The sequence below is a fragment of the Natator depressus genome, chromosome 11 (assembly GCF_965152275.1).
Source record: "Natator depressus isolate rNatDep1 chromosome 11, rNatDep2.hap1, whole genome shotgun sequence".
Lineage (NCBI taxonomy): Eukaryota > Metazoa > Chordata > Testudines > Cheloniidae > Natator > Natator depressus.
The window spans coordinates 38,064,494-38,085,602 of NC_134244.1; the positions used below are offsets into that span (position 1 = coordinate 38,064,494).

Sequence of the window (21,109 nt, forward strand, 5' to 3'; positions counted from 1 at the left end):
TGAATAGTGGGAAAAACTGTTCATGAATATTTTGGCAACTTCCAAATTAAATTTTGTTTTGACTGTGTTCATGCCCCTTTGTATTTACATTCCATAAGCTAAGGCATATTTATGCAGATATTTTCAGAAAGCAAATTTTGGTGGCCAATAACACTTCACATTATTAACATGAAGGATTTTTTTAAAAAATCTAATTTACTTTTAAGTGTTTATACTGTTCATTTACTATTTGTATTTTTCCCAATTTGGTCAACAAAAATAGGATAGTCAGTTTCACAATTGCTTGTAATCAATTTCCCTTTCCCTTTCTCAGGCTACATAATGCTATATTTGGCTTGCAAGCAATATAAGAAACGTATGTTTTCATATACAGTCCTTACATCATTTGCAACCCACATAGAATTTTTAATAAATCATAGAAGCATTTCTATTGGGTCTTCAGCAAAAACCTTTATTTTGGAGCACATTGAGCTGAGCATCCTTGATTTTTTAAAATAATGTCTCATATCTGCTATGGATTATTGCAGTAATTAAAACTTGTTAATTTCTAAACAATAATATAATGTACCGTACAGCACCTCAATCAATCTGCTTCCTTTTTCACAGATTCAAATACTGAGTTTCCAGGCTTTCAAAGAGGCTGCATTTCCTTCAAGTAATTTCTCATTGACAGACACCTATACTACTCCATCTTATGGAGATATTGTAACAGTATTTCTAAAATCTCTTTTGAAAAGCTCATTTTAAAGACATAGATATATTCTTATTTAATAAACAGCTGTCATTAAGTGGGAATGACAACAGGGATAATGGCTGTTGTATTGGCAAAGCGGCTTTTGGTATTTAGAGCAATGTGGATGAAACAGTATAGTATGCATCAATATCTAGCCATTTGGAATGCTAATTCAAAGAAATAAAAGAGACCAGGCTGCTGGAAGGGCATTTTCTGAAAGGGCCCTGTGGCTGGAACTTGCCCTCTGCTTAGCTTGAAATAGCCTGACCTTGATGACTTTCCAGGAACACTGAAAAAGCCACATATTTGCCATGGTTTTGGGGAAGGCTGAAAGCATGTTCCTGGAGGTGGTGGGCAGGTGGAAAGGAGTTATTCTGCTGCTGTAATTCACTGGCTGGCTGAGTTATAAGATATTAAAGTTTATGACTGCATGATGCTGCTGGCAGGCTGAGTTTACGGGTTAGCTATGGGTATGTTTTTTTAATGCTGTTGGGTGGTCATTATTTTGTAGTTGTCAGACTAATTGCCAGGGCCTGGGAGTTTATGATAACCTTTTTTAAAAACAAAAACAAAAAACCACTATTGTTTCAATCTAAAGAAATAAGAAACCTCATAGAAATGTGACTGAACAAACCTTTCAACTTCTTTCCTCTCCCCACCAAAAGCAGCCACTGTTCTGATTGATGACAGCACTTCATCAGCCACAGCACCAGCTTTTGCATATGCCTTTAACTCTAGGCCTGTCAGTTTTGCCACCACCTAAAAAGCCATAAGAAGTATTAGTGGCAAAATATTATCCTGCTCCAGTTTTAGTGCTTACAGTACCGTGTTTAACCAATCAAGCATGATCAGCAAGCACTCCTCATTGTCAACACTACTAGCCAGACTTTATGTCTCCCCAGCGTACTTTAAGCAGAATTTATAGACCACAGATTTTTATTACGCGCTTCACCTCCTCCAAATCTTCTGTGTTGTCCTGTTAATGCACAAACCCACACTAGCCTGTGGCCACAATGCATACCTGCACTCTGGGCAGCATGGCCATGCCCCATTGCCAACTGCTTTGCTGATTGTGAGTCACTGGGGAGAGCAACTGGCAATGAATGGCTTCACATTCTCCTCCTTCATTGCTCCTGCATGGGTCTAAGCAGCTCTGAGAACGGTTAGGCAGAGTTAAACAGCAAGGGAAGGAGTCACAGAGGATGCCAGCTGGAAGTAGAGGGAGCAGCGGCTGTAAACGCCAGGTGCCGCCCAGTTTCCAGTGCTGACTCACTCTTCAGCTGGGCTGACAATAAGGAGTGGGGAAAAGCAGCAAGCAACTACTTCAGAGTTTCCCACCTGCCTGTGTATCTGTTCCTGTTGCCCATAGGGTAGCCATAAGAGTAGCTTAATTAGAGACCTCAGCACTCCCTCTTTGTTCCCTTGTGGCAGTCCTTAGCAAAGCCACTGGAGACCAGATGCACGAACAGCAGCAGGCAGGGTGACCAGATAGCAAGTGTGAAAAATCAGGATGGGGGTTTGGGGTAATAGGTGCGATAAAGCCCTGACTATCAGGACTGTCCCTATAAAATCAGGACATTTGGTCACCCTAGTGACAGGGCAGTTGCAGCGACTCATTTAAGTGTACCCCTTCCACATCCTCTTTTATTCCATGACAGTAATCAGCTGTACAGCTGCCACAGAGCCCTAAAAGCAGCTTAGGCTTCTCCACCCAGACACCCCTGATAAACTGGACAACTAGGAGTACAGTGACCCACCAGAGACGAAAAGAATATCCATCAGATAGTGGAGAGATGGAAACACCATGGGACAAGCTGAGAGAGGGTTGCCCAGATATCAGGGAGACCAGGTTTGTGGAGAAAACAGAGAGAAACTGGGGCCAGAAAGAGATGGAGCGAAGGATCCAGGCCATAGGGAGAGACAGTGAGTATATGGAAGAAAAGAGAAATAGGGAGACAGAGGAAACATTCAATGGACAGAAGAGCAAAATGACAAATGGATAGGAGGGAAATAGAGCAGCCACCACAAAGAAAATGCAGAGCAAGAATAGCCACACAGAACTTTAGGGGTATTTTTGGGTTTATGTTTTCACACTGCCTTTCATTTCCTGGAAGAAAAATGGGGAAATGCAATGAGGAAGATTTCGGAAAAGGAGAAGCTTTGGCTCACTTGCAGTTGGGGTAGTGAAAATGGGGGAGCAGGGAATGGGGCAAACAAGACATGGCACTATACCAGAACTTCCTCCCTCTCACACACATGCACAGTTCAAGCCCCTTGTTGAGGAACTCTCTAAAACATAAGGTACTACAGTGAAAGAAAGCTGTGGGTCAGATTCTGATCTCAGCAACAGCAGTGTCAATCCAAAGTCTCTTGAGTCTCGACAGAGTTCAGTGGAAGTATTTACACCAGTGCCACTGTGACCTGAATCTGGCCTCCAGCCCTATGGTATACTACTATCTCGCTCTAAATGGTCATCGCATTAAGACATGAACTGCATTAAAATCTCTTACCAAGCCCAGGATAGCTGCTCCTATCCCAAGTAGTGGGCTGACAGCAATAATAACCATGGTCAGTTTCCAGCCACTAGCAAATCCTAACAGGAATCCACAAACAAAGGTGGTGAAGCGCTGGATAAACAGTGCTGCTTGATCAGCAATAGCATCATTGATTTTGTTAACATCACTGTAGAGAACAAGAAAAGCAAAGATAGATGAATCTCATTTCCCCTGCATTATAATTCAGAGCTGAATTGGGGCCCTGTAATTTTCCTTGCCCCTGTTCTTCCCCACTATCACCACTTTCAGCAACTCTGGGCTGTAGTGAGAAGGAGGTGGTACAATTCCCGCCACTCCATCCAATGGCAAGAGGTATTTGTGTGTGAAATCTAAAGAAGGACTTGAGATACTGACTTCCCCCAGGGGCTGAGCATCCTGCCCTTTGCCCCTTAAAATAGACTGCATTGCCTCCCTTGGTGTACCAGCCCTTCTCTGTGGGGTGATTTGGAGGGAGGACAAGGCCAAGACCACAACTCTTCCCTCTCTCTGCTAGCCCCTCTTCACCGCTCTTCCAGCTTCATGTCCCCTTGGAGGGGGAATAGAATGGAGCAGGAGGGAGCAGGGAGTGTATGGACTGCTATTGTGGGAGGCCCTTGGAAGGCTTCCTTTGCAATCCCTTACCCTTCCTGTGTGGCAGGGCAGTGACTATCACTATCTAGCCCTAGAGCAACTGCACAGTTTTCAGTCACAGTGAACACACAGGTGCATTTCTGCTGTGTAATGCGCTGTCTCAGTGCAGAAGACATTTCTGTCGGGTCTTAATATGACTCAGTGGTCACACACTTCCGCAGCTCTTGGTTGTCACCTCATGCAAAGCTGTCCACTCATGTCACCCTTAGGAGCAGAGGGCATGGAGGTTTGGAAGAGCTATAAGAAGCAAAACTGCTAGCCAGTAAGATGTTAAATTCTCTACCGCAAAAATAATACCGTTTGATTTATGAAACATGTTTACAAGTTTGGAAGGTTTCTCTGGCATGTTTTCATGCTGAGGATTCTCTGGGTGTGTGACACAAAGCGGTGCCAAAGAAGAGAACTGGCTTATATCAGAGTAGTTGGAAATGCAAAGCTATTTACATCATCTTTTTCCCCTGAAATTCTTCTTGCCCACACACAACTGACCTTGGTCCAGAAGTTTACTGGAAGTGACAGGCACCACTATGCAATGGCAAGAGGCAGAAGGGAAAAAAGTTCTGCAGTCACAGGAAAGTGACAATGACAATAGTTGGAATGTAACTTCCCTGCTCTCTCCGTATGCAGTATTTTTTTATGAATGGGATCCTTGATGTATTGTGTTAGCTCTTTATAAGATTCAGTTCTCCTGTTTGCCAAATGTGGACTATAGAACTTACAGTAGAATTTAGCTGATAACCTCTCTGACAGTCTATGTATTCATATGGGCCCCTGTCACGAGAATATCTATGTTTTAACCTAAGTTAGGAGTCCATAACTGGGGTTTCAAGGTCTCATACAAAGCCCATTGAAGTCAATGAGAGTCTTTCCAAAGACCTGAAGGTGTTTGGATCAGGTCTTTAGAGCCTGATCCAACTTCCAATGAAGTCAATAGGAGATGGAATAGCCCCCAGTGGACTGAGTCTTCTAAAGTCTTTTATGTACTGCTGTATTGTTCACAGCACCTTAGAAACTAAAAAGACATGCACTGTGGCATAGGGTTCTTCTAGATTACTTACTCAGAGATTCGTGTATTCAGTTCTCCTACTGATGTACAGTCAAACCAGCCTATATCCATTCTCATTATTTTCCTGAAATATGCTTTCCTGATTTTCTGAATCTGACGAGCTGCAGACATTACCCAAAAGCAGATCTGGGAAGACAGTAATGTGGATACTGACTTATTGTTAAGAAAACCCTTTCCATTCCCACAACTGCAAAAAAGTAACATGGTTAATGATGAGATAACCATTAACATGGAATATATTCTAACTATATACATGTGACATCTGCTTGATGTACAGCTGCCTGGGAATTTTCATCAGAACCTGGAATGCGGGAGACCCTGCTTCCAGATTCAGAGCAAAGACTTGAACATAGGCCTCCGAACTCTGAGGTGAGTGCCCTAATCATCGGGCTATTGGCTATTCAGGAGTGGGTGGGTGGGTCTCTCTCTCTCTCTTCTCCCGCCCCCCAGATGTATTTTGTATTTTATTTCAGGTCTCAGTTTTGTCCCAATGCAGAATTGGAAAATTTCTGACACCTCCAAAATATTCGTGGGCTGTCAAAACACTTTCCAGCCCAGCTCTAATTTTATGCCTTTTGTTTTACATAAGCTGACATGTTTTACAGGGTCTGGTCCAAGCAGTTGCCTCCCTTATAAGAGTTGGAGAGGTAATGCAAGACAACTGACATCAATGGGGTTGCATGGCTGTCCCTGGGGACAAAATCTGGCTATCTATATGTATATGTAATGTTCAGATCACATCACTCACTGCCAAAACAAAGCCAGTGCTAGGGCAGCAACCATTCTGCACCAGCAAAATTCCACGTGCTTTTAGGAGGAAGAGTGAAAAATGGCTTCTCCTGTGAAAATAATGTGTGGGGTACAGACAAAAAGCTCTACTAGAGTATTCTACAGGAACGGTCCAAACCCCAGAGCACATCACACAGGGATAAGCTGTAGTGGTCTGAGCCATTACTTCAGAAAATTCTGGGCCTGATTCTCCTCTTAACCCAATTTTATCCAAGTGTATATCCATAGGCCTCATTGCAGCTACTCCTGATATATTCCTATGCAAGTCAGAGGAGAATCAGGTCCTTTATACGGTAGATAGAATGAAATATATATCATATTGTATAGTGATAAAGACTAAAGAAATAACTTGTCCTCACTGACATTTGGGTATGATGCTTTTGACACTTTGAACTTGGCTATGTTAGTCAATTTTTTGTTTCCCTAACCATTGTGGAACAAACTTTTCATGTGGTGCAACAGAACCTGCATGCACTAATCTCACACTGGGTGACATTCACCCCTATGCAATGGACCAACATGGGCTTATGCCCTACAGTTGTCTAACTCGGGCAGGCCCTCTGCACAGAGGCGAGTTGCACCCCATGAAATTAAAATCTGAAACACTGCAAGGGCACATGCCTTCGCCATTACATTGTGCAAAAATATACAGTAAATAGGAGCCTTTATCATGAAACATAACAGTTTAGTGTTTTATATATTGGAAATAACATGGGGAACCAAATACTGACTTGGAGGTATCCTAACACAAGCACCGTACACCCGATTCCTGCATAGTAACTTGCAAATCTGATCATTTCACTTTCAATATCCAGGAACCTATAAAGTAAAATAAAATTAGAAGATTAAACAATATTGTTACAAATTTCTGACAGCAAATCTGCTTAATAGTCCACTTACCAGTGATGTTTCAAGGGCATTCCTTGCATTCATTATTCAGGATAATTTAAAATAAGGGCACTTTGGTAATTGATTTTTAAAGCTGGTGCAACATCACATCTTGGGGGTAAGAAGTGGCAAAAATGCTTCTTTTGATATCAGAAATGATGGGGTGTCCCCTAAAATGCTGTTCATTAATAGTCTACTGTTCTCAAGGGCCAGATTGTTTCTGAGCCTAATGCAGATGTGGAGGGGACTGGGAAGTGCAAGGAGTGCTGTAGAGTAGTTTGCAGTGGATGGTTGTGAAACACCACCAGACCTATGCAATGAAAAGGTGCAGGAAAGGATTGTTCTGGGGAAGAGGTGTCCAACATAGTTTCAGTAGATAGTGACCTTATATAGGATTTGTCTATACGGACAATGAGTGCACAGCAGGCTAGTGTGGGGTAAATTCATACCCCAGCTTGCCATGAACAGAAGTAACTAAAAGCTTGTCTACATGAACATTTAGTTCACCACAAGCTGGGGTGTGAATTTACCCAACACTAGTCTGCTGTGAGCTAACTGTCCATGTGGACCCTGCTGATGTGCACTAAAAGTTCCATAGCTGCTCCTGGGGGAATTCAGTGCCACTGCATGCATGCAGAAACATGTCCCCCACTTTCTCCCCCTCCCCGATTCTCTTTGTTTTCCTGAACCAGCGCTCACTCACTCCTCCCTGGCAGCACGGGTGTGTCTGTTCAGGCACCCGCAGCAGCTGCAGGGAGAGGTAACTCAACATGAGGGTTTAGGGGTTGGAAGGGGAGGTCTGGGAATGCCCTGGCCACCCAGGGATGTTAGTTCTGGTTGGGGGGGGCAGGGAGGAGGAGGAGAACGGAGATGAAAAAAGTTTAAAAATTTAAAATTCTGCAAAAATCTGCATATTATATTTGTCAGAATAACACAGTAACATAATAAGAATATAATCACACCCTTTTCAATTATTTTGGTAATTTATTTCAAAATACTTGTCAGCAAATAATTGAAAAGAGTGTGATTATATTGTGTTATTTTAACAAATAAAATATGTTGAATTTTAAAATATTGTGCACAGAATTTTTAATTTTTTGGCACAGAATTCCCTCAGGAGTACATAGCATATGTTGATCTATCCCTCTTTGAAACATGACTAGATAAAAGCACAGTAAGGAACAGTCCACATGGCCAGTTAGTTTGCAACAGGCTAGTGTGGGTTAGAGTCACACCCCAGCTTGCAGTGAACTAAACGTTCATGCAAACAAGCCCTTAGTTACTTTTTACCAATATAGATGCTAACATGGTAGCAAAAATCAAACAATGTTCTATAGACAAGTGTGAGGGGTGGTTGTTGTACATTCAAATATTACATTATGTTATGAAAAAGGTACCCAATCTGAAATAATAATTTCCTTCAGGTCATGTGGAAATACAAAATTATCCCTAATCTCCATGGTGAACACCAATTTGCTGCTGTTACTTTTACGTTATTTCAAAATACTTCAGTGGAGCTTCCTGGATATTTCTCTAGATTTCGATAGGTAGTAATGAGAGTTGGAGCCAGTCTATTTTCTTAAAAGCTCATCAAACTGAGAATTAGAAGAGCCACAGATTTTAAGGCCAGAAGGGACCATTATGATCATGTAGCCTGACCTCCTGCAGAAACTGAGCATTGGAAATACGGAAAAGAAGCCCTTGAGGAATTCCACCACGATTTCAACAATTTCCATCCCAACATCAACCTCAGCCTACACCACTATACTTACCTACATGCCTCCAGCTTCCGTCCAGGACATACCACACAATCCATTGTCTACAGCCAAACTCTAAGATACAACTGCATTTGCTCCAATTCCTCAGACAGAGACAAACACCTACAAGATCTCTATCAAGCATTGTTAAAACTACAATACCCACCTGCTGCAGTGAAAAAACAGATTGACAGAGCCAGAAGAGTACCCAGAAATCACCTCCTACAGGACAGGCCCAACAAAGAAAATAATAGAACGCCACTAGCCATCACCTTCAGTCCCCAACTAAAACCTCTCCAGCGCATCATCAAAGATCTACAACCTACCCTGAGAAATGATTCCTCACTTTCACAGATCTTGGGAGACAGACCAGTCCTTGCCTACAGACAGCCCCCCAACCTGAAGCAAATACTCATCAGCAACCACACACCACACAACAGAACCACTAACCCAGGAACCTATCCTTGCAACAAAGCCCGATGCCAACTCTGACCGCATATTTATTCAAGTGACACCATCATAGGACCTAATCACATTAGTCACGCCATCAGGGGCTCATTCACCTGCACATCTAACAATGTGATATATGCCATCATGTGCCAGCAATGCCCCTTTGTCATGTACATTGGCCAAACCGGACAGTCTCTACGCAAAAGAATAAATGGACACAAATCTGACATCAGGAATCATAACATTCAAAAACTGGTAGGAGAACACTTCAACCTCTCTGGCCACTCAGTAACAGATTTAAAGCAATTTAGCAACAGAAAAGCTTCAAAAACAGACTCCAACGAGAAACTGCTGAGCTTGAATTAATATGCAAACTAGATACCATTAACTTGGGTGTGAATAGAGACTGGGAGTGGCTGGGTCATTACACATATTGAATCTATTTCCCCATGTTAAGTATCCTCACACCTTCGTGTCAACTGTCTAAATGGGCCATCATGGTTAGCACTACAAAAGTTTTTTTTCTCCTGCTGATAATAGCTCATCTTAATTAATTAGCCTCTTACTCCACCTTTTCATGTTCTCTGTATGTATGTATATATATATTGTCTTATTATATGGTCCATTCTATGCATCTGATGAAGGGAGCTGTAGCCCACGAAAGCTTATGCTCAGATAAATTTGTTAGTCTCTAAGGTGCCACAAGTACTCCTGTTCTTTTTTCATAAAACATCAGAGGCAGTCAGATGAATCATTTTCAATTCAACAAAAGTTGCCGGGGGCCTTGGTGGCTCAGGGAATTGATACCTGGCTACAGAGCCTTTTCTCTTGAAGTAACTAGTTCAAATCTGTTCAGGTAGGCAGAAAATTACCAAAAGTCTTTCCCTTCTAATGGATGTTTAGTTACCTGTGTGAAATACATTAGGGGTCTCAAATTTGTTCCTGGATGAACCAGGCCACCACTAAACAGCCACCACTAAACAGCATCCTTGCTGGCAGTTCTAGTTGAGAGACCAAGGGCTGAATAGGCATGAGATACCCTCCCATCCCTAGATGTGGTCCCTCCAGGTGAGACTTGAGGCATAGTAGTAGAACAGAAAGAACTTGGGCACGTTTCCTACAGATAGAACATTTAGCTTCTTAGATTGAACTGGGTCCTTTTCTCTAGCAAGAAATTCACTTACAGTGTTTAACAAGAAAGAAAAAGAAACAAACTCCAGGGACCACTTACCCACAACTTTTTGATGTATTTGTTTCATTTTGGTGAAGGGAACTGTTGATCCACACTATGGTGCCATTCACACATGCCTTGTCTGGGTTACTAAGCTCTTGCTTCTCAATGTCGTATTGAATAAATGTGTCTGTCATCAGACCAAAGACAAGCAACATGCATGGCTGGGCTGCTCCATGAAGAATAGCACAGAAACTACCAAAAACCATCATTAAAATCTCAGATGATGAAGAGAATCGAAACTAAGAGAGGGAAAAAAAGACTGTCCGAGTGATTTTGGTGTTAGCTATGCATTAATTATTCATTAATCATATGTCCCTGATTGACATTTCAGGAGAGTAATTTCAGCAATGTTTACTAGTGAATATTTGATTCACGATGTAGAACCAATCCTACTCTCATTGCATGGGCATGTAATCCCTCTTGATTACAGTGGGAATTATTCATGAATATGGGAGCAGAGTTTGACCCTCTGAGTGAACGTATAATCAGACTTGCAGAGAGTAACAAAAAATGAAATCCAAATGATAAAGCATCACTGCAAGGTATCAGTATTCCACACTTTGATTCAAAGGTTGACTGTGAATATGTCCTTGAAATTCACATTTACTTGTATAGTCTACTTTGCATGTTTTTTTGAAAAAATTAGGACATTCTACACAACCTATGAATAAGGTAAATTATTGTGACTTCCTCCTGATGGTTCTGTGGTTATATGGTCGAAATTTGACTAAATAGACTCAGGTTGGGATGTTGCATAGATACACACTACCAATTAATGTATGTAGAGTGTTATGGTCAGGTACTATTAGAGAAGTGATCTCTCTTTGCTGCAAGGGGGACTGATATTTATAAGTATGCAGTGTAAAATATAGGTTTACATATTGGAGAGAGGTGGAGTATAGATACAAGTAATACACAGATGCTGTAATGTGTCAAGGGATAAAAAAAGGTAGAGAAATAGAGCAAACATAGAAGACAGAGACATTGTGATGGTGAAAATTAGGGGAAGATATAAGACAGACTAAAGCCTGGTGTACACAAGAAAATTAAGTCGGCTTAACTACGTTGCTCAGAGGTGTAAAAATCCACACCCCTGAACAGCATAGTTAAGCTGGCCTACCGCCCAGTGTAGACAGTGATAGACTGACAGAAGAATTCTTCCATCAACCTACCTACTGCCTCTCGGGTAGGTGGATTACCTACACCAGATGGAGAATCCCTCCCATCGGTGTAGGTAATGTCTACAGCAGAGGTAGGCTACTATGGCCTATGGGCCAAATCCGGCTTGCCAGCGTTTTTAAGCCAGCCCTTGAGCTCCTGCTGGGGAGCAGCGTTTAGGGCTTGCCCCGCTCTGGCACTCCAGCCAGGGAGCAGGGTTGGGGGCTGCTCCGCGCAGCTCCTGGATGCAGCGGCATGGTCCCCCACTGATTCTTGTGTGTGGGGGCAGCCAGGGGGCTCCGCTCTGCACACTGCCCCCACCCCAAGCGCTGCCCCCGGAGCTCCCATTGGCCTGGAACTGCGGACGGGGTTGTAAAAAACAAAAGAAATATTATATTTCAATTCACCTAATACAAGTACTGTAGTGCAATCTCTTCATAATGAAAGTTGAATTTACAAATGTAGAATTATGTAAAAATAATAACTGCATTCAAAAATAAAACAATGTAAAACTTTAGAACCTACAAGTCCACTCAGTCCTACTTCAGCCAATCGCTCAACCAAAGCATAAAGGGGCATATGAATGTTTAGCATATCTGACACATAAATACCTTGCAACGCCGGCTACAGAAGTGCCATGCAAATGCCTGTTCTCACTTTCAGGTGACGTAAATAAGAAGCAGTCAGCAGTATCTCCCTTAAATGTATACAAACTTGTTTGTCCTAGCAATTGGCTGAACAAGAAGTAGGACTGAGTGGACTTGTAGGCTCTAAAGTTTTACATTGTTTTGTTTTTGAGTGCAGTTATGTAACAAAAAAAATCTACATTTGTAAATTACACTTTCATGATAAAGAGATTGTACTACAGTACTTGTATGAGGTGAATTGAAAAATACTATTTCTTTATCATTTTTACAGTGCAAATATTTGTGATTAAAAAAATAAATAAAGTGAGCACTGTACACTTTGTATTCTGTGTTGTAATAGAAATCAATATATTTGAAAATATAGAAAAACATCCAAAAATATTTAATAAATTTCAATTGGTATTCTATTGTTTAACAGTGCGATTAATTTTTTAATTGCAGCTAATTTATTTTAGTTAATTGCGTGAGTTAACTGTGATTAATCGACAGCCCTATTATTTTTATATTATTTACATTATTTCATGACATGTCAGTATTTATTTTCAATTGTTAGTAATTATTTTATTTTATTTTTAAAATGTTTCAGTTAGTTCTAAATGGTAGCGGACAGGCATTCCATATTCGCTGTCAGGGCTGAATCCTGAGCATAAAGTGGTTGGACTTTGTGCAAAATGTCATAATCTTGCAAAGGTTCGCTTTCCTTCAATTGCTCATTCTATTCAAAAGCAGCACTGTGTGCTCTTCAGCTATGTCGCCCGGGAAAATAAAAACACCCCAGCACACCATGCTCTCAGACTGTCCATCGATATACCAAGGAGTGCACACCCTGGCTCTATTTGACGCAAACCGCAGGGCCACCCCAGAGACTCAGGAATTCACAGGACTGAGCCAGATCTGGGAACTTCACTACATGATGCCTGGTGCAATACCAGCAACCATGGTCACTGTGCCTGGAGCAACAGTCCTTAGTAGACTATGTGTGTTTGATGATAAGTGACAGCTGCCCTTCATGATTTTTTAAAATAAAATAAAAATAGTAATATATTTCAACTTTTAAGTTATGTCATATTAAGCACTACTACTACTGGCATGTCATGAAATAATAAAAACAGCATAAAAGTGTAAAAAACAAAATAAAATTCAAAATGAAATTTAAAAATTCTGAAGCAAAATTTCAAAATAGCTTCCCATTGAAATTGTCATATTTTTCAAAATATTTTGTAAAATAAAAAAAGTATCATACAAATATTTCTGACTAGCTCTAATGACAATGTGCCTAGCAGACAATCATGACCCATAGGCAATATACATGTGACATAATGACAAAGGGTGAAATTCTGGCTCTATTGATGCCAGTGACAAAACTCCTATCGACTTCAGTCAGGTCAAGATTTCACCCTAAAGGTTTAACTGAGTCACAACTACGTACTGCAACTAAAGATACATTTCAGTGACCCCGCAGTATAATATGTGTACAATATTTAAATCCAGCACTTTCGTTACCAGTTGAAAGAAGCCAAGTCGAATTTCATTTTCTTTCTTGTTTGATGACCTTCAAGAAAACAAAATGCAGAATTATAAACCTTCAATTTCCACTATCTCATATATTTTCTCTTGCCTAATGATTGCATATAGAGCTGACTTTAACTCCCTTGTCCCCTTTTTCTTATTCTCTGGAGAAGGTTCTTCATTTGTATAGAAATACCTATAAGCACTTTTAACATGAGCCTTTTCTTTCACTTGATTCTATCTATGGCATCATTTTTCTTTTGTAGAACACTTTAGCCACACAACTTTTCTTCTAAAATCCTATATGATGTAGTTCTCTCTCAGACTTGGTCTAGGGCAGTGATTTGAAGTAGGTTTTTCTGAAAGCTGTAGACATATCACCATTGTAGAACGACTCCAGTTCTAAACCTACTTTAAACAGCTTCTTGCTCCTTTCTAGCTCTCCTGATGGAGGGGACTGTTGGCCTGGGGTGGATGATATGCAAAAAGGGGGACTGTGACTCCATCACAAACTCCCCCATGCTCTGATCCTGCAGAATCTCCTCCACCCAGGAGTACCAGGAGGATGATGCACTGTGCATGAGAGGGGATGGACCAAAGAAGCAGATGCCAATATGCAGCACTCAGATTAGGAACAAAATTCCATGGTTAAAGAAACATGAAGGCTTACGCTGCTGGGGCCACCACTAATCCCACTTCACAGCACTGTTTGTAACATGAATTAGGAGTTCCTTGAGGTCACAGGGAGGAACAACTGATTTGCAAGAAGGCCAGAGATACACAGGATATAGGCCTGTGTTTCCTGTAAATCTCCAGTGTAAGTGTCCTCTCCTGCTCCCATATCCACCAGTTCTGCTAGCACTGCTGACTGGACAGGACCACACCACATCTGCATGCCTGGAGTGGAATCTCTCTCCCTATCCCATTGCACAGGTTTTCTGCTGGAGAGTATTATTTGACCCTCCAGCAACGCCCACATTAGTCTATTACACACAGCAGTAATTTATGAAGCCTAAAGATCCTATCAAGTCGACAGGAATGGGATCTATGTTATACCAAACATTTTTATGCGGTGAGAGCTGTATGAATAGTGGATTTGGTTTTGAGTTTACATGACATTTAAAATTTTTCTAATACGTAACAAATAAATTACAGCCATATTTATACTGCACATTCTTCAGAGGCCTGAGCCTCTGACGCTACCACTGAATTTCATGTGTCCTAAATAAGATACATATGTGACATGTGTGTGCCATGTAGGACCTATGTGCGTTTCAAGAAACCTCTAGTAATTAGGGCAGGGGCAGCTTAAATTTGGGTCTGGTGTCTTGTGAGTTGCTCTGTTACGATAAAAACAAAATAAAAAAAAAAAACAATGCTAGTGATTCTCTGCTCCTGAAACAGCCCTTTGTGGCCATGAAGAATGGCTGCAAATTATAAAAGTTTTCAGGGTGTCTAATCTGGTGTAGAGCAACTCCAGAATCAAGGAAAATAGAAGTGTTATGTTCCCCACAAGCACTTGTCAGTCACAGAGAATGATTGGGGTCTCTATGACCTTTCAACCTGTGAATAGTTGGGAATTTATATTTCAATCTCAATTCCTCTCCTGCTGAATGATTTGGACTGAATCTTTTTCACTTCTAGTCTCATGTTTCTAAAAGTTATGAAGTTTATGTTGAAACTTCCCCCACAATGTTATTCTCCAAACCACGCTGGGTGGTTGGGGTGCATCTTGTGTGTGTGGTGTGAACAGACACAAAATTAATATTAAAGGGGTTTGCTGAAGGAGACCCTGATGTTTTGCAGCCACTACTCTGCATCTTCAATGCTTCACTTCACCTCTTCTGTAAAGACTGCTTTAGCCTGCCTCAGCTGAATCGAATAGTGCAGTTTCAGAAAACAAAGTGCATGTCCGCATCTCAAATACCATAAATACCATACATGCATTAATGTCATGTGTTAATAACATTTATTTCACTTGATAGCTCTAGAAACAAATAATGATTGTGTGACCAATGAGCAACTATAGGACTTACTCTGGTTTCTTATGGTTGTTATCTGTTGGGAGAAATAAATACAAACCATAGTTAATCATTATTGATAAAGTGCAGAGTCTCCAACAGACATGCTCTCGAAATAAACCTTAGGGCCCAAGGTACCCAGCCCTCCCCGGATTCAGGGAGACTCCTCTCACCCATACGCCACCTCAGGCACCAGGTACTAATGTTGGTGAAATAATTCATTCTGCATGTAGGTGCTGGAGCTAGGGGTGTGGTAGCAACCCTCTGGCTTGAAGTGGTTTCCATCATATACAGGGTTTACAGTTTGGTTCAATGGCTCTCAGCACCCCCACTATACAAATTGTTCCAGCACCCCTGATTGCGCATAATAAATTAATTGCTAATGTTGTCACTCTCCCCTCGAATAATTAACCACAAATACATGCCTGAATATTATTCACTCAATACATTATTTGGGGCACATTCCCATCAAGTGGCAAATACTTTGATGGTAAATAGTGTTCGCTACTATCCAGTTGGTTCTGTCAGTCACGGTCCTGATGAGTGGCACGGTCTCGCACAGGGTGCCGGTAACTTGAAAGGGGCTGTAGAGGGGAGGGGCTGTAGCTTTGGCACCAGCACTGACAGTACACAGAAATGAGTACCTACTCCATCCCCTGACAGGAAGGTTGAGCTGACACACAGGTGTTCACTCCTGGGAAGCCCCTGGAGGAACTGTGACTTAGAGAGGCAGAATTCCATCTGGGGACTCCGGCCTCAGTACAACACCTCAGCCTCCATAGCAACTCAGGCCATGGCCTAACAGCCATGATCTGACCCTTCACATCAAGAGACGCTGTCAAGGATGATGGCCCTAAAATATATCTTGTCTCAACAGTGGTCCCTCTGGGGAGGCCTTACCATGAAGGATCAGTGCTTCAAATGTTTATCACAAGTCACTTTGCGTGACACAGCAGGAAGCGCTAGCTCTCGGCAGCAACACCACTGGGAGCACAGAGTTGTCTTGAATAGTCATTGTGCACATTCCTGAAGAGTCAGTGCAATTTTCTAGAGTTTTCCAGTGCACTGGCAACCCACTGCCCATTTTTAGGTCCTAACATGGACTGGAATCATGTTTTAGTTTTCAACCAATTCTTGCTGCAGCTTGAATAGAAAATCCCCATCCTCTTACTTTCTCTACCATTCAGCAACACAGCACTTAGCATGGACACTTTCATGCCTATTTGCTCTGCATGGTCACTGCAAAGCTGTGTACCACAATTCAAAGGGTGCAAAGAATTTCCTGCACTTGGGGACTCTGTGGCCTGCTCATCCCACACTTCCCAATGAAAGCACAGTATTTCCACTGCATCTTGGGCCTTGCATATGGGAATGGCAGATGTAATGGAGTGTGGGCTTTGTGCTTAAATCCAGAGGTCATGTATGGACATATATTTCCTTATGATGTGCTCTCGCTTTTGCTTGTTGCACCTGTAGTTACTATTTTACCGTGTTAACTTGCTTCCATGTGCAATTTCAATTAAATATAAATATATTGTGTCCCTTTAATTTTCCACCTGCTTTTCCGAAACATATAAGACAGGGTCAATACATTCAGCAGCTTCTCTTCATTTTTCTCCTCCTCATCTTCACCTAACACCCCAAGCCTCCTGCCACCACCTCCTGTTTAATTTGAACAGAGATGCTTGGTGTTTAACAAGTACCTTTAAAAAAAAAGAAGCTCGAAGAGGAGAAACGAAGCAAGAGTGGAAGGAGGAGAGAAAGGAGGCTTTGGAGAGGGGTGAGGAAAGCAAGACCTGTTCACACATTTAAAAGAAATTCTAAATATAATAAATCAACCCTAGAAACCTGCAGGACACAGGTGTTTTCAGCTTTTATTGTGAGTTCTAAAATTTAAAGAGGAATGCCAGAGTCATCCCTGCTGAAAGGCCATTGAAGTCAATGGAATTATTCAGATACCATGGTGATGAGCATGGTAGAAAAATCTAGATAGATTAGTTACATTTGGTAGACAGATGATGGGGACATATAGACAGATACTGTGGATAGCTAGGCTGATAAGAAGAGATCATTCACTTACATGGATTGTTGCTTTAGGCTTGTAAACAAAAGTTGTTTTGAATAAAACATGCCCATAATTATGTGAACTGCAATATCTAGTATGGCATGTGTTTTCAACAGGCTATTAAAATTAAAGTAGAAGCTGATTAAAGAGTAAATGTCTTACGTGATCCATCTGAGTCGTAAATGTAGTTATCCTCTTCAAATTTCCTAATACTCCGCAGAACAACAGGATTGGACATGATGATTTGCTCCTTTAATCAGAAACCCTGAAAAGGCAAAAAGTATCACCATAGTAATGCCTTTTAAAATGATAAGACAACATTGTACGGGCCATATTCTGATCTCAGTTACATCCGTGTTATTCCAGTGTAACTCCGCTAAGCACATTGGATTTACACCAGTGTAACTGAGACCGGAATACAGTCCTACAAATCTAGTGACACTACAGATAGTGAAGATAGCTGAAACAAAAGCACATTTAACTATCAGTGACTAAAATGTTAGTCTTTCAAAAGGTGTGAAATATTGCAATACTTGCTGAGCATGGCTCAGACGCTACGCAGCCAGGGTTTCCCCAACTTGATTATAGCTAGCATGGTTGTAGCACAGTTAGCCTATAAAATACAAGCAGGGATTTCTCTTTAACAGTCATGCTAGCAGAAACAATGCTTCAGGCTAAGTTACACCTCACAGGTAGTTTATTGCATCAGGTTTTAACATGGTTAAACCCTGAATGGGTTTTGAAGGGTCCTCAGTCTGCCTCATCATCTTATTGGGATTAGTAAACCAATGGCTGGATAGAGCAGGAAAGGTAGCATCCAGGACATCTTACATGGCCTGGAAACCACCAGAAAAACACAGGGAGTCCTCCCAGCCTGTCCCTGGAGTCCTCCACTGCTGGTTCGTTCTCTTAGGCCTCACCCCTTCAAGAATGGCAGCACACCTCTCCCAAGCTGCGCAGCACCATTGGCTGGTCCTGCACTTGTCTGTTCTCTCTCTTTTTCTGAATCCTCCCACACCCTCTTGTGCACAGGGCATCTACCTGTTTCTGCCATTTATTTCAGTCTTATGCTGGTCTGTTCAGGCTTCTGAGTGTCATGTTGATGGCTATGGCTTCCTTCTCTATTGTTCTGTGTATATAGGTTGCCCTCTTGCCACTTGCTTATGTGTTCACATGTCTTAGTATTAAAAGGTTTTTGCTTCACACTTCTCTTTTCCACTGTGGCTGTTTATCTGCCTAATGCACTGTATGAAATCCATGGAGTGGCAGTTACACAAAAGCAGAAGGAGCTGTGATGCAATTTCTCTCTTAAATTACAGCAAGATGCAAGAAATATAAGGATACCCCCCCCCCCCCCGTTAAATCAAGAGTGAGGGATAAATAGGAGATTGATCAATAGATAGTTATGTTGAAGTCACTTCCTGTATAAATCCTGCCACTTCCTGTCTATTCCCTTCCTTTCATTCCCGCCTTTCAGAACCATTCACTCCCATCCTGACTCTTCACCTTCCTGCTACTGGGCTTTCCTTTTGGCCTCTCCTCCTCTGAACCTTGCCCATATCCCCTTTTTGGTACTTGTATCCACCTTTCTTAAGTAGAAGAATAGCCAGTGGGATTTTGATGTGTGGAATGGAACTTTTAATCCACTAGCCAATAAACAGTGATACTCCTAGAAACAAAGTGTTGCATCCAACAATCAAGAGAAAAACTAAAATGGGGGGAGGGGAGAGGGAGAATTTGGTGCATAATTGTTTAAAATATGTTTAAGGGATAAAATTAACATTTGAGGGGGAAAAGAGATCTGCTAGAATCAAAAATTAATGAAAACACCACAAAAGGCTTATATGTTTTCTTCCTCTGGAATGATTAAAGAGAAGATTTCAAACACTCTAGGGCCCAGATTCTCACCTGGGGTAAATATGTAAAGTTCCAGTGAAGTTAAAGGAGCTGCATCCATTTATACCCCAAAGAACTTAACTCTGTGTATTTAAAATAACCCCTGATAATAAGGTGTGTTGTGAAGAAAACTCTTTTTTTACACACACTTCACAACTGTAATTTTTAGTCCCCCTGCAGACATGGTAGCTGGGTTAAACAAGGCTACAGGAGCCAGACACTATGCCTGATTTCAAAGCCACAAGTGAAAACAAAAAATGCTTGTAATGTCACAAGTCTATCCTCCTTTTGTAGACTGTGTATGATACACCTTTAGGATAATATGAGCAGAAAATCACGTATAAAGTCTATTTTCTAAAAGGCAAATATAATTCAGAATCTCCCCTTTTCAGAGGGCAGCCAAGGTTTTGCTGTCAGACGTTGGGTGGGGAAGCAGGCAGTTAAGCTTTGTTGCACCTGATTTTAGATTAAAATCACAAGAAGAAAAACTGCTGCCTGTAACAGGACAAATTTACAGGCCAACAGGAAAAAATTACAGCCCTGCTGGAAAAGGAAAAGTGATCTTAGTTAAAAATGGTCACAAGCTACACATGCAGAAAAAAAGGGGGACAGTATTCTTAGAAGCTTTAGAGAAAACATGTAAAGCCAGGATTTGTCCAACTAAAGGACATGTCACGGGGTTGGGAATTTGCTGTATACAAATTCACCCTCCCCTACATGGGGCCTGATTCAAAGCTTATTGAAGCCACTGGGAGTCTTTCCATTAGTTTCAGATCAGGTGCATGGAAAGAAAATTTTGCAAAAGCCCAGTATTCACATGAGAATATCTAATTTATTTTTAAATCTATAAACACATACATGCAATCCTCCCTTCCCCCCTTAAAAAAGAAAACAACTAAGCACAAATTCCTAGCAGTTTAAAATCATTTTGTAGAACACGATTCACCCACTCCCACAGTGAAAATACACAACAGTTCCTCAGCTAGCAGTTGTGGTGGCTAGCTAACGAGTTTAAAACTCTAAAACAAGAGGCCAGCAGAAAGCAGTTTTTCAGACTGTCCCAAAGTCCAAAGAAAAGTACATTGAGAAAAAGTGAGAAGCTGGGAATGGGCGACAGGGGATGGGTCACTTGATGATGACCTGTTCTGTTCATTCCCTCTGAAGCACCTCAAGCCACTGTCGGAAGACAGGATAGTGGGCTAGATGGACCTTCGGTCTGACCCAGTATGGCCGTTCTTATATTCTCTAAACTCCTCAGGGCAGCTGTGTCACTGATCACAGGCTACAGCTATGCTTTGTAACAAAAGCATCTGTTCTAAATTAGTCTGTATCAAACACATATGAAAGGTGTTGATTAGCTTCTGGGTGGGAGCAAGGCTACGCAGAGAGTACAGACCCTCCTCCATTTATGCAAAGTCCTGATAAACTTGACAGGATTCCTAGAGACATGGGGAAAAGCCAATACAAATAAGCAAACAACCTAAGGTTTGCCTAATTTTCCAACTCTTCCATGCATGTCGGATACACGCATGCAAACACACACAAAAGCAGGAGAAATGTATAAGGCCGTAAAGTTTTGTTAATTAGTATAATTTTATCAAAGTTATTAATTCACTGGGTTAAATTAGCCAAAACATTGGTTGCTGTATTAACAACATCTGTAAGAGACAACTTGCAAACTCATTTGACTTATTCTATGAAAAGAAGGTGA

The 21,109-nt window shown here is 41.4% G+C and overlaps 1 protein-coding gene across 1 annotated transcript in view; it reads right to left on the bottom strand.

Annotated features, from left to right (window-relative positions):
• ABCB11 (ATP binding cassette subfamily B member 11) overlaps nt 1-21,109 on the bottom strand; it is an 80,198-nt gene that overhangs the window by 51,218 nt on the left and 7,871 nt on the right. Inside the window, exons 2-9 of the mRNA XM_074966832.1 lie at nt 17,665-17,767; nt 15,453-15,474; nt 13,411-13,459; nt 10,100-10,341; nt 6,505-6,592; nt 4,977-5,110; nt 3,244-3,415; nt 1,368-1,492 (exon numbers count right to left, since the gene is read on the bottom strand). Coding sequence (XP_074822933.1) covers nt 1,368-1,492; nt 3,244-3,415; nt 4,977-5,110; nt 6,505-6,592; nt 10,100-10,341; nt 13,411-13,459; nt 15,453-15,474; nt 17,665-17,740 — 908 coding nt within the window. The 5' untranslated portion in view covers nt 17,741-17,767. The remainder of the gene's footprint in view (nt 1-1,367; nt 1,493-3,243; nt 3,416-4,976; nt 5,111-6,504; nt 6,593-10,099; nt 10,342-13,410; nt 13,460-15,452; nt 15,475-17,664; nt 17,768-21,109) is intronic.